The sequence below is a fragment of the Nomascus leucogenys genome, chromosome 22a, assembly GCF_006542625.1.
Source record: "Nomascus leucogenys isolate Asia chromosome 22a, Asia_NLE_v1, whole genome shotgun sequence".
In the NCBI taxonomy this organism is placed as follows: domain Eukaryota; kingdom Metazoa; phylum Chordata; class Mammalia; order Primates; family Hylobatidae; genus Nomascus; species Nomascus leucogenys.
The window spans coordinates 67,212,951-67,226,665 of record NC_044402.1 but is presented as its reverse complement, the minus strand read 5'-3'; the positions used below and the strand labels follow the sequence as shown (position 1 = coordinate 67,226,665).

The following is a 13,715-nucleotide window of genomic DNA, read 5'->3' as shown; positions in this document are numbered from 1 at the left end:
TGGAGATCTGAGAACAGGCAGACTGCCTCCTAAAGCGGGTCCCTGACCCCCGAGCAGCCTAACTGGGAGACACCCCCCAGTAGGGACAGACTGACACCTCACTCGGCCGGGTACTCCTCTGAGACAAAACTTCCAGAGGAACGATCAGACAGCTGAATTTGTGGTTCACGAAAATCCGCTGTTCTGCAGCCACCGCTGCTGACACCCAGGCAAACAGGGTCTGGAGTGGACCTCTAGCAAACTCCAACAGACCTGCAGCTGAGGGTCCTGTCTGTTAGAAGGAAAACTAACAAACAGAAAGGACACCCACACCAAAAACCCATCTGTACATCACCATCATCAAAGATCAAAAGTAGAAAAAACTACAAAGATGGGGAGAAAACAGAGCAGAAAAACTGGAAACTCTAAAAAGCAGAGCACCTCTCCTCTTCCAAAGGAACGCAGTTCCTCACCAGCAACAGAACAAAGCTGGACAGAGAATGACTTTGACGAGTTGAGAGAAGAAGGCTTCAGACGATCAAACTACTCTGAGCTACAGGAGGAAATGCAAACCAATGGCAAAGAAGTTAAAAACTTTGAAAAAAAATTAGACGAATGTATAACTAAAATGACCAATGCAGAGAAGTGCTTAAAGGAGCTGATGGAGCTGAAAGCCAAGTTTCGAGAACTATGTGAAGAATACAGAAGCCTCAGTAGCCGACGTGATCAACTGGAAGAAAGGGTATCAGTGATGGAAGATGAAGTGAATAAAATGAAGTGAGAAAGGAAGTTTAGAGAAAAAAGAATAAAAAGAAACGAACAAAGCCTCCAAGAAATACGGACTATGTGAAAAGACCAAAGCTACGTCTGATTGGTGTACCTGAAAGATGGGGAGAATGGAACCAAGTTGGAAAACACTCTGCAAGATATTATCCAGGAGAACTTCCCCAATCTAGCAAGGCAGGCCAACGTTCAGATTCAGGAAATACTGAGAACGCCACAAAGATACTCCTCGAGAAGAGCAACTCCAAGATATAATTGACATAATTGACATAATCTGACATAATTGTCAGATTCACTAAAGTTGAAATGAAGGAAAAAATGTTAAGGGTGGCCAGAGAGAAAGGTCGGGTTACCCACAAAGGGAAGCCCATCAGACTAATAGCTGATCTCTCGGTAGAAACTCTACAAGCCAGAAGAGAATGGGGGCCAATATTCAATATTCTTAAAGAAAAGAATTTTCAACCCAGAATTTCATATCCAGCCAAACTAAGCTTCATAAGTGAAGGAGAAATAAACTCCTTTACAGAGAAGCAAATGCTGAGAGATTTTGTCACCACCAGGCCTGCCCTAAAAGAGCTCCTGAAGGAAGCACTAAACATGGAAAGGAACAACCGGTACCAGCCACTGCAAAAACATGCCAAATTGTAAAGACCATCGAGGCTAGGAAGAAACTGCATCAACTAATGAGCAAAATAACCAGCTAACATCATAATGACAGGATCAAATTCACACATAATATAAACTTTAAAGGTAAACGGGCTAAATGCTCCAATTAAAAGACACAGACTGGCAAATTGGATAAGGAGTCAAGACCCATCAGTGTGCTGTATTCAGGAAACCCATCTCACGTGCAGAGACACACATAGGCTCAAAATAAAGGGATGGAGGAAGATCTACCAAGCAAATGGAAAACAAAAAAAGGCAGGGGTTGCAATCCTAGTCTCTGATAAAATAGACTTTAAACCAACAAAGATCAAAAGAGACAAAGAAGGCCATTACATAATGGTAAAGGGATCAATTCAACAAGAAGAGCTAACTATCCTAAATATATATGCAACCAATACAGGAGCACCCAGATTCATAAAGCAAGTCCTGAGTGACCTACAAAGAGACTTAGACTCCCACACAATAATAATGGGAGATTTTAACACCCCACTGTCAACACTAGACAGATCAAGGCGACAGAAAGTTAACAAGGATACCGAGGAATTGAACTCAGCTCGGCACCAAGCGGACCTAATAGACATCTACAGAACTCACCACCCCAAATCAACAGAATATACATTTTTTTCAGCACCACACCACACCTATTCCAAAATTGACCACATAGTTGGAAGTAAAGCTCTCCTCAGCAAATGTAAAAGAACAGAAATTATAACAAACTTGTCTATCAGACCACAGTGCAATCAAACTAGAACTCAGGATTAAGAAACTCACTCAAAACCGCTCAACTACATGGAAACTGAACAACCTGCTCCTGAATGACTACTGGGTACATAACGAAATGAAGGCAGAAATAAAGATGTTCTTTGAAACCAACGAGAACAAAGACACAACATACCAGAATCTCTGGGACACATTCAAAGCAGTGTGTAGAGGGAAATTTATAGCACTAGATGCCCACAAGAGAAAGCAGGAAAGATCCAAAATTGACACCCTAACATCACAATTAAAAGAACTAGAAAAGCAAGAGCAAACACATTCAAAAGCTAGCAGAAGGCAAGAAATAACTAAGATCAGAGCAGAACTGAAGGAAATAGAGACACAAAAAACCCTTCAAAAAATTAATGAATCCAGGAGCTGGTTTTTTGAGAAGATCAACAAAATTGATAGACTGCTAGCAAGACTAATAAAGAAGAAAAGAGAGAAGAATCAAATAGACGCAATACAAAATGATAAAGGGGATATCACCACCAATCCCACAGAAATACAGTCTTCTATCAGAGAAAACTACAAACACCTCTATGCAAATAAACTAGAAAATCTAGAAGAAATGGATAAATTTCTCGACAAATACACCCTCCCAAGACTAAACAAGGAAGAAGTTGAATCTCTGAATAGACCAATAACAGGCTGTGAAATTGTGGCAATAATCAATAGCTTACCAACCAAAAAGAGTCCAGGACCTGATGGATTCACAGCCGAATTCTACCAGAGGTACAAGGAGGAACTGGTACCATTCCTTCTGAAACTATTCCAATCAATACAAAAAGAGGGAATCCTCCCTAACACATTTTATGAGGCCAGCATCATCCTGATACCAAAGCCTGGCAGAGACACAACCAAAAAAGAGAATTTCAGACCAATATCCTTGATGAACTTTGATGCAAAAATCCTCAATAAAATACTGGCAAACCGAATCCAGCAGCACATCAAAAAGCTTATCCACCATGATCAAGTGGGCTTCATCCCTGGGGTGCAAGGCTGGTTGAACATATGCAAATCAATAAATGTAATCCAGCATATAAACAGAACCAAAGACAAAAACCACATGATTATCTCAATAGATGCAGAAAAGCCCTTTGACAAAATTCATCAATCCTTCATGCTAAAAACTCTCAATAAATTAGGTATTGATGGGACGTATCTCAAAATAATAAGAGCTATCTGTGACAAACCCACAGCCAATATCATACTGAATGGGCAAAAACTGGAAGCATTCCCTTTGAAAACTGGCACAAGACAGGGATGCCCTCTCTCACCACTCCTATTCAACATAGTGTTGGAAGTTCTGGCCAGGGCAATCAGGCAGGAGAAGGAAATAAAGGGTATTCAATTAGGAAAAGAGGAAGTCAGATTGTCCCTGTTTGCAGACGACATGATTGTATATCTAGAAAACCCCATTGTCTCAGCCCAAAATCTCCTTAAGCTGATAAGCAACTTCAGCAAAGTCTCAGGATACAAAATCAATGTACAAAAATCACAAGCATTCTTGTACACCAATCACAGACAAACAGAGAGCCAAATCATGAGTGAACTCCCATTCACAATTGCTTCAAAGAGAATAAAATACCTAGGAATCCAACTTACAAGGGATGTGAAGGACCTCTTCAAGGAGAACTACAAACCACTGCTCAATGAAATAAAAGAGGATACAAACAAATGGAAGAACCTTCCATGCTCATGGGTTGGAAGAATCAATATCGTGAAAATGGCCATACTGCCCAAGGTAATTTATAGATTCAATGCCATCTCCATCCCGCTACCAATGACTTTCTTCACAGAATTGGAAAAAAACTACTTGAAAGTTCATATGGAACCAAAAAAGAGCCCGCATCGCCAAGTCAATCCTAAGCCAAAAGAACAAAGCTAGAGGCATCACACTACCTGACTTCAAACTATACTACAAGGCTACAGTAACCAAAACAGCATGGTACTGGTACTACAACAGAGACATAGATCAATGGAACAGAATAGAGCCCTCAGAAATAATGCCGCATATCTACAACTATCTGATCTTCGACAAACCTGACAAAAACAAGCAATGGGATAAGGATTCCCTATTTAATAAATGGTGCTGGGAAAACTGGCTAGCCATATGTTGGAAGCTGAAACTGGATCTCTTCCTTACACCTTATACAAAAATTAATTCAAGATGGATTAAAGACTTACATGTTAGACCTAAAACCATAAAAACCCCAGAAGAAAACCTAGGCAATACCATTCAGGACATATGCATGGGCAAGGACTTCATGTCTAAAACACCAAAAGCAATGGCAACAAAAGCCAGAATTGACAAATGGGATCTAATTAAACTAAAGAACTTCTGCACAGCAAAAGAAACTACCATCAGAGTGAACAGGCAACCTACAAAATGGGGAAAGTTTTCGCAACCTACTCATCTGACAAAGGGCTAATATCCAGAATCTACCATGAACTGAAACAAATTTACAAGAAAAAAACAACCCCATCAAAAAGTGGGCAAAGGACATGAACAGACACTTCTCAAAAGAAGACATTTATGCAGCCAAAAGACATATGAAAAAATGCTCATCATCACTGGCCATCAGAGAAATGCAAATCAAAACCACAATGAGATACCATCTCACACCAGTTAGAATGGCCATCATTAAAAAGTCAGGAGACAACAGGTGCTGGAGAGGATGTGGAGAAATAGGAACACTTTTACACTGTTGGTGGGACTGTAAACTAGTTCAACCATTGTGGAAGTCAGTGTGGCGATTCCTCAGGGATCTAGAAGTAGAAATACCATTTGACCCAGACATCCCATTACTGGGTATATACCCAAAGGACTATAAATCATGCTGCTATAAAGACAGATGCACACGTATGTTTATTGCAGCACTATTCACAATAGCAAAGACTTGGAACCAACCCAAATGTCCAACAATGATAGACTGGATTAAGAAAATGTGGCACATATACACCATGGAATACTATGCAGCCATAAAAAATGATGAGTTCATGTCCTTTGTAGGGACATGGATGGAACTGGAAACCATCATTCTCAGCAAACTATCGCAAGGACAAAAAACCAAACACCGCATGTTCTCACTCATAGGTGGGAATTGAACAATGAGAACACATGGACACAGGAAGGGGAACATCACACTCTGGGGACTGTTGTGGGGTGGGGGGAGGGGGGAGGGACAGCATTAGGAGATATACCTAATGCTAAATGATCAGTTAATGGGTACAGCACACCAACATGGCACATGGATACATATGTAACAAACCTGCACATTGTGCACATGTACCCTAAAACTTAAAGTATAATAATAATAATAATAAAAAGAAAATATTTAGTGAGCACTTATATATCGGGCACTATTCTAAGCAGTTTATGTGACTTAAACTCATTTACTTCTCCTAACAACCTTAAGAAGTAATGACTTGTTAAATCCTATTTTACATTTCTATAGTATATAATATTTATATGAATTTGTTCTCTATGAAAAAGGAAGAAAAGGAAATGTAATTTCATATGTAATAAATTGGCTTTTAATTTTTATTGTTAAAAAAAAAAACAAAGACACTCTTCCTATTGCCTTCTCTGTACCTTGCTAACTCTCATTTCTTCTTTCTGTCTCAGTAGAGATGTCACTTTCTCCGAGAAGTCATCCCGATTTGCCTTAACACCACTGGATTTATATTAGCTACACTTCCTGTGTTAGGCATTTGGTGTTTTCTATTGATAGCACTTATTATGAAAAAGTTTTTAAATGACCTGTATTGAAGTATAATTTATGTACAATAAATGGCATCCACTTAAAATGTAAAATTCAGTAAGTTTTTAAACAGTTGTATACAACCATGAAACCACTGGTACAATGAAGATGCAGAGGCTCTATGTGTTTGTCAAGAACTCTTGTGCCACTTTACTGTCCATCTCTCTTTCTGTGATCCTACCCCGACAAAACCATTTATCTGCTTTTTAATCTATATATTAGTTTGTATTTTCTAAGATTTTTAATATACCATGTATATTTTGTGTCTGGCTTCTTTCAATCAGAATTAGAAATTCATGGATTTTTTGTGTATCAATAACTTCTGCATTTTTATTGCTGAGTAGTATTCCATTGTTTATTCATTTACTTGTTGATGTTTGGATTGTTTTCAGTTTTTGGATATTTATTACACTGAATTTTAACTGCCTGGTTATTTTCTGTATTCTTTTGTAAAGTGTACAGTACTGTGAGAACAAAAGACAGTCTCTCTTGTTAACATTTGTATGCCTAGCTGCTGCCTGGTACTAGCAGGTGCTCAATAAGTGTTTATGGAAATGCTAAAGAGCAGAAAGGTGATATTATTTCAAATAGTACAAATATGAATTTACTTTAGTGTCTATTGAACCAGGAATTTCATTAAGGAATAGTATTCATTCATTGTCTTATTTAGGTTGATACTTGTGGACATATATTGCCAGAACTTATTTACAAGGTAATAGCTTTTTTACTTTTTTAACATATAACTGAATGTTATTTTAAAATTTGTGGGTTTTGGCTGGGCAAAACTAGTACCAGCACCCTGGGAGGCCAAGAAGGGAGGCTCACTTGAGCCCAGGAGTTGAAGACCAGCCTGGACAACATAGCAAGATGCTATCTCTACCAAAAAAAAAATGTGTTTTTTGATATCATACTAAGATAATCAGCTTTTAAGAGTAAAAAATTTATTTAAGAATTCTCATTTTCAGTTGCTATGCCAGAGATTCCGAAACTTTCTTGGTTTACACAACAGCATTATTGTCTCAGTCCTTATTTCATGATACTCCTGCACCAAAAGAAAGACCTAAGAGTTGTTCTTACTTTTGGATTCAAGTAACTTAATAAATGTTTATATATTAACAATTTAGCCATTTAAAAAATAATACACAGAAACGGAAAGAAAAAACATTTATTCTTAATCAGAATTATTACTAATGAAATGTGTACACCTTTTGGGCACTGCACTGTTGCGGGAAACCGAGGACTGGAGAGATGATATGAGGGGAAACAGGAGGATTGTTTATTTAAGGTATGTACTGGCTCAGCTTTTTGAATATGAATCCACTGAGACAGTGCGTACCTTAAATAAACAGTCGTCCTGTTCTCCATATTGGTCTCTCTGGTCCTCAGTTTCCTGCAACAGCACAACTCTCAAATTTTGGAAATGATAGGTTACCAGTACTCTTCTTTCCTGTTCCACAATGATTTTTTAAAAAATATAGCTAGTAATAATTATAGTACATAATAGTTATTTTGCACTGTATTAAAAAACTAGCAAATTATCAGTTCTCAAGTGTTTGAAGTATGTTTTATAAGAATCCTTTTCGGCCAGGCGTGGTGGCTCATGCTTGTAATCCCAGCACTTTGGGAGGTCGAGGCAGGCGGATCACCTGAGGTCAGGAGTTTGTGACCAGCCTGGCCAATGTGGTGAAACTCTGTCTCTACTAAAAATACAAAAATTAGCCAGGTGTGGTGGTGCATGGCTGTAGTCCCAGCTACTCGGGAGGCTGAGGCAGGAGAATTGCTTGAACCCGGGAGGCGGAGGTTGCAGTGACCAGAGATCGCGCCAGTGTACTCCAACCTGGGCAACAGAGTGAGACTCCTTCTCAAAAAAAAAAAAAAAAAAAAAAAAAAAAAAGAATCCTTTTCACAAGATACTTTTAAAACAATCTGTAATACTTTTGTAATCATAAGAATTTATAAACTTGAAATAGAAGTATTCTATTGTAAAGGTTAAGAAAAGTATACTCGGTTGGCCACCGAGGCTCACTACCATAATCCCAGTACTTTGGGAGGCAAGGTGGAAGGATTGCTCGAGGCCGGAAGGTGGAGGCTGCAGTGAGCCATAATCACGCCACTGCACTCCAACCTGGGTAACAGAGGGAGACCTTGTCTGAAGAAAAAAAAAATGTATATATATATGTGTGTGTATATATATATATACACACACACAAACACGTATATATAATACTTGCTATGTCAAGTTAAAATTGTTAATTTTAATATGAAATGTGTGAGATAGGTATCCAGTTTCATTCCCTATTAAATATGGAACGTTTTTCATGCACAATGTATTTTAAGATTCCAACTTTCCTCATTTTTTTCTGTTTTAAATCAAGTTTGTCTGTTTATGGATTTCCTATTTTGTTTCATTTATCAGTATGTATGTCTTTATGCCAGTGGCACATTGTCTAATTGTATCGTTATAGTTTTCCTTTGTATTTTCGTTAACAAAAACTCCCTCCGCTTTCTTTTCCTTGAAGTATTTTCACTGTTCTTAGCCTTTTGTTCTGTATAAATTTAGAAACAGCTTATTAAATTGCTACTCCGAATTTTTTGTATACTTGAATTGCATTGATATATTACATCAGTTTTAAGGGAGAACTGATATTTTTATGATACTGAGTTTTCAGTTACTGAATATGGCATAACTTTGTTTTTGTCTTCATGTCTTTCAGTAAAATTTTATACTTTTCCATGATGGTTCACATGTCTTATTTTATAGCCATGACTTAGATCAGGGGCCGTCAAACTACCAGCCCACAGGACAAGTCTGAATACCACCTGTTTTTGTAAGACCCATGAGCTAAGAATGCTAAGAATTTTATAAATGGTTGGAAAAAATCAAAAGGATAATATGACATATAAAATTATTTGAAATTAAAATTTTAGTGTCTATAAAGTTTTATTAGAACATAGTTATACTCATTCATTTAAATATATGACTGCATTTATACCACACGTAGCAGTGTTGATGGTTGCAACAGAAAGTGTATGGTCTGCAAATTGTAAAATATTTACTATCTGGCGCTTTATAGAAAGTGTGTTTACCCCTGACTTTGAATTATTGTTTGTCTTTGTATCTCAGTGTTTCTTTGTAGTTGGGGTGGGTGGTGGGGGTAGGGTTTGAGCCTCTCTTTCCTTTATCTTCATCTCCAGATCTGATAAAACTTAAACTCATGAGTCACTGTTAGCAAAATGTGTTTTATTTTTCAGATATATTTGAGCAGAGCAAAGGTTGAAAACTATTGATATTATGATTTATATAATAATTACTGTAGCTATTTTTGGTATTTTATATTTGAGGATTTAATATAAAAAATTTAACTTACGTCTTTATTTATTTCCCCTTTTGTAGGAAATTAAAAGAGAGACGGAATTCAAGGATGACAGTTTGCCCATCAAACGGGAAAGGCATGGGAATGTAGCAAGTCTTGTACAACGAATAAGCACCTATGGACTTCCAGCTGGAGGAATTCAGCCACATCCACAAACCAAGAACATTAAGAAGAGTATGTAAATAATTCCTTTCCTGCATAATTACATCAAAATAGAAGGATATTTTATAACTGTTTCTAAATTAAGAAAAATTAGTTCAGTCTTTTGTGGACAACTATAGTAACTTCCTGCAAATTCTCATGTTACTAGTTATTGCCCTGTGTAGTCAATCTTAATTTTTAGTCATGTGCAATCAATAACAAATCGATATCATTATAAATTAAAGCATGAGGCTCTGTTTTCTTATTTATCTTTCAGACTCTGCTGAATGATTACCATTTTACCTTAATTGTATTTTAATACCATTTATTTAGTGGAATTCTGAAATATCTGCTGATTCTTAGCATAGATACAAGAATTTTGATAGTGCTTTTTCTTCAGTTGTTAAACATCTGAACATAAACATTTCCAAGGTGGTTGGCCTTGCAGATTACCTTGTAAGGATTTGGTACTGTGTAAATATGTTAGGGGAACAACTTGGCAAAGAAGGAGAGCATTACATTTGAAATCAGATAAGGGTTTGGGTCTGTCTTATGACCTCAGAAAGATCATTTAAACTCTTGAGTTTTATTTGCTGCTGGTGAGAAAGTGGTTAAGAAAAAAAAAAACAGGTAATATTGCTGTTCTCAAAGAGCTTACATTCTTGGAAAAGAAGCTGTTATTTAAGGTCAGGTGCAGTGGCTCACGCCTGTAATCCAAGCACTTTGGGAGGCCTAGGTAGGTGGATTACCTGAGGACAGGAGTTTGAGACCAGCCTGACCAACATAGTAAAACCCCATCTCTACTAAACATACAAATTAGCCGGGCATGGAGGAACTTGCCTGTAATTCCAGCTACTTGGGAGACTGAGGCAGGAGAATCACTTGAACTCGGGAGGTGAACCGAGATCTGCCATTGCACTCCAGTCTCTGCTCCAAAAAACAAAAGAAACTGTTATTTAAAAAGTGTAAAATATTAAACATGTACAAAGAATTACAGTGTTATGGGAGCACATAGCAAATGTTTTAACACAGTAAAACCAGAAGACCCTTCAGAGATTGAATACTTTTTTTTTTTTTTTTTTTGAGATAGACGCTACTCTGTTGTCCTGGCTGCAGTGGTGCAGTCACAGCTCACTGCGGCCTTGACCTCCCAGGCTCAAGCAGTTTTCCCACCTCAGTCTACTGAGTAACTCTGACTACAGGTGTGTGCCACTACGTCTGCTAATTTTTGTATTTTTCTTTGTAGAGATGGGGTTTTGCCATGTTGCCTAAGCTGTTCTTGAACTCCCGGGCTCAAGTGATTTGCTCCCATTGGCTTCCCAAAGTGCGGGGATTACAGACATGAGCCACCATGCTAGCCTAGAGATTGCATGCTTATTACTATGGTCAATTTGATTTAACCCATCTATGCCTAGTGTCCCATTATTGGAGTGCTAAGAATGTAGGAGTTATTACTATCCTGCTGTTCAAGGTCATTGCCAAGGTCTGATTGCAAAAATTCAAAAAACTGCAAACTCTGGCATAAATGGGTTAATAGTTAATGAGTATTTAATCACATTTACTTTAATGTCTTTGAAATTATGGTGTATAAATCCCTGTAGTACAAAATATTCTACAATAAAGAAATTTTGTTTACATACATTTCCCAAATTGTAATTGTAAGGCTATTAATAATTTTTATAGAGTCCCCTTATGTCTCAGTCTATTAACTTTCATAAGCTGTTGTCTGTCAAGTTTGGGGAAACCTCTACTTTTGGATTACATCATCCTTTGATTATTTTCATAAAATAAAAACAGGTTGTCATAAAAATGAAACAGATTTTATGACACTTAGACCAATTCTAGGGTTCTATTTGTTCTTTGTTTCTCAAGGAAATACAATGTCCAGGGAATATTTGCATATTATATATACTGCTTTCTAGCATTATTGCCTGAAGGTGGATGGTTTCAGCAGTTCTGATGATGTTGAATTCTGAAACTGCTTGGAGACTGGGGGACAAATAACAGTTTTATGTCATACAGCTGAACCTCTATATAGAATGTCTGTGCTGAGGGAGAATTTTTAGGCCCACAGGAGGTTTTTTCATGACCTCTGTCCATAGTAAAATCCATTTACAACTTTCTTTCACTCTAGGGAGCTATAAAGGGATAAATTTCTTAAGTAGAGGTTAGACAAAGAGCTTGAAGGTTCTGAATATTTTTTCACTTTATCTTCTAATAGGAAAGGATACAGTAAATTTTGCCTTTCGTAAGAACACTCTATGTAAATTCTTTTCTCTTGTAAGAAGGAAAAATCATTATGCAGTTGGTGCCAGGAAGCTTAGGCCTTTTTTTCCTAAGGATCTTCCATAACTTGTTTTTAAAGTACATGTGCTGCAAGGACTAAATTGGTCATTTGGTGTCAGCTAACGTTTAAAACAGGATGTAGGTTGTTTTTGCTTTTATGTTTTCCTGTCATTTATGTATTATTTTATGTTTATGAAACTTGATTTTTTTTTGTTACTGTTTGGATCATATCTCTGATTCCCAAAATAGATCACTTATTTAAAAGTGGCTCATTGTGTTGTTACATAGTAGCAGGATACAACTAACCAGTACTATTAATATTAATTTAAAAAACCCAAAACCATTGTATTAATGTAAGGTTCATAGTGTAAGCACTGCAGTATATATGTTCAGTTTAAATCCCTGTGTGCCAAGACAAAGTGAATCTGTGTATGTGTTGAATTTTGTCTAAGCAACTACAAAGGAGAGGTTCAAATAAGTATAATGATGTTGAGTATCCAAAAACTGGATTGGACTAGTGAGCTATTCTTCTCTAGTCTCCAGTATATTGGCTTTTTTGGGGTAGTAATGAAGCCGTCAAAACTTTTGCTATGATCCATTGCTAAGCGTGGTAGCTCATTTCGTAAAACAAGGAAGTACTAGTTTTTTTTAGAGCAAACATAGAATAGTGTTTCTCAGGAAAAAGTTGATTACCGTAAGTTGCTAAAGTCAGAGAAGAGAACAAATGTACATTTCTCGAAGCAAAAACAGGTTGCAAGTCACATTACTTCTGACACCGTTGTAAAATCAGCCACAAAGATAATGGTAAAATATTGTGTTTAGAGAGTAAATAATTGACGTGTTTCAGCATCAGAATGTTAGCAGTCAGCGTGGAATATTGGTAGATGTTTCACTTTACATTTGGAAGAAATTGATACCAGATGAAATCACTTGGCACACGTGAGGGAATACATAGTGTTTGCTAATTGTATTTTCCTTAGTAGTGGAAACTCATGCTACAGCAGAAGTGATTTTTCATCTAGTTAATTATTTTGAGTGTAAAAGATACATTGAGATTGATACTGATAGATCACTAGTGTTTATACTGCAAGGGATGATGTTGCACATGAAATGTTAGTTGAAATAATGCCACTCTACACATTACTTCACTCCCATAAAACATTTGGGTAGCAAACAGTATGCTTTCTTATTTTGAGTCAGTGCTGAAGAAAATAGTAACATTCTGAATGCTGTCAAATTATGTCCACTGATTATGCATCTTTGCAGCATACCTTTTGAAAAAATGAGCGTGTCGGTTCATGGTGGCTCTTTGACATTGAAATATTCTGACTGATAAGGAGAAAAAGACTCACTCAAATGACTAGATCATCTTGGGGTTAGAACACCCTACCCTCTTGAACAGGGTAGGCTGTTCTAACTTTCTATTTTATTTGGAAAATTTAAAAATATCTAGAAAAGTTGAAGGCACAATTGTGCAGTGAACATAGTATACCCTTCACCTACATATGCTGTTAACATTTTGTCACATTGGCTTTATATACATATACCTTTTTAATGGAATCAGTTGAAAGTATGCTACAGACATAATACTTTACCTCTGATCACATTATCTTTTTCTTCATGATAGTGATAATGAAGATTTTCTAAAATTTTGAGTGTCTTAAGTAGAACATCTCAGCAAAGTAGGCAGTATCTTGAACAATTTGAGCCTTTCGCTTAATGGCCTAAGCATTACGATTTTTTTATTGCTAAGGATGAGAATTTTTTTTATTTTTTTTTGGATACAGAGTCTCAGGCTGGAGTTCACTGGCACAATCTCAGCTCACTGCAGCCTCAGCCTCCCCAGTAGCTGGGATTACGGGAACATGCCACCGCACCCGGCTAGTTTTTTCTATTTTTAGTAGAGATGGGGTTTCACCATGTTGGCCAGGCTGGTGTCAAACTCCTGGCCTCAAGTGATCTG

The 13,715-nt window shown here is 37.1% G+C and overlaps 1 protein-coding gene across 1 annotated transcript in view; it reads left to right on the top strand.

Annotated features, from left to right (window-relative positions):
• The window catches only part of CD2AP (CD2 associated protein), a 157,596-nt gene that overhangs the window by 53,815 nt on the left and 90,066 nt on the right, over positions 1–13,715 (top strand). The window contains exon 3 of the mRNA XM_003254197.4: positions 9,346–9,499. Within this exon, the coding sequence (XP_003254245.2) occupies positions 9,346–9,499 (154 nt within the window). The remainder of the gene's footprint in view (positions 1–9,345; positions 9,500–13,715) is intronic.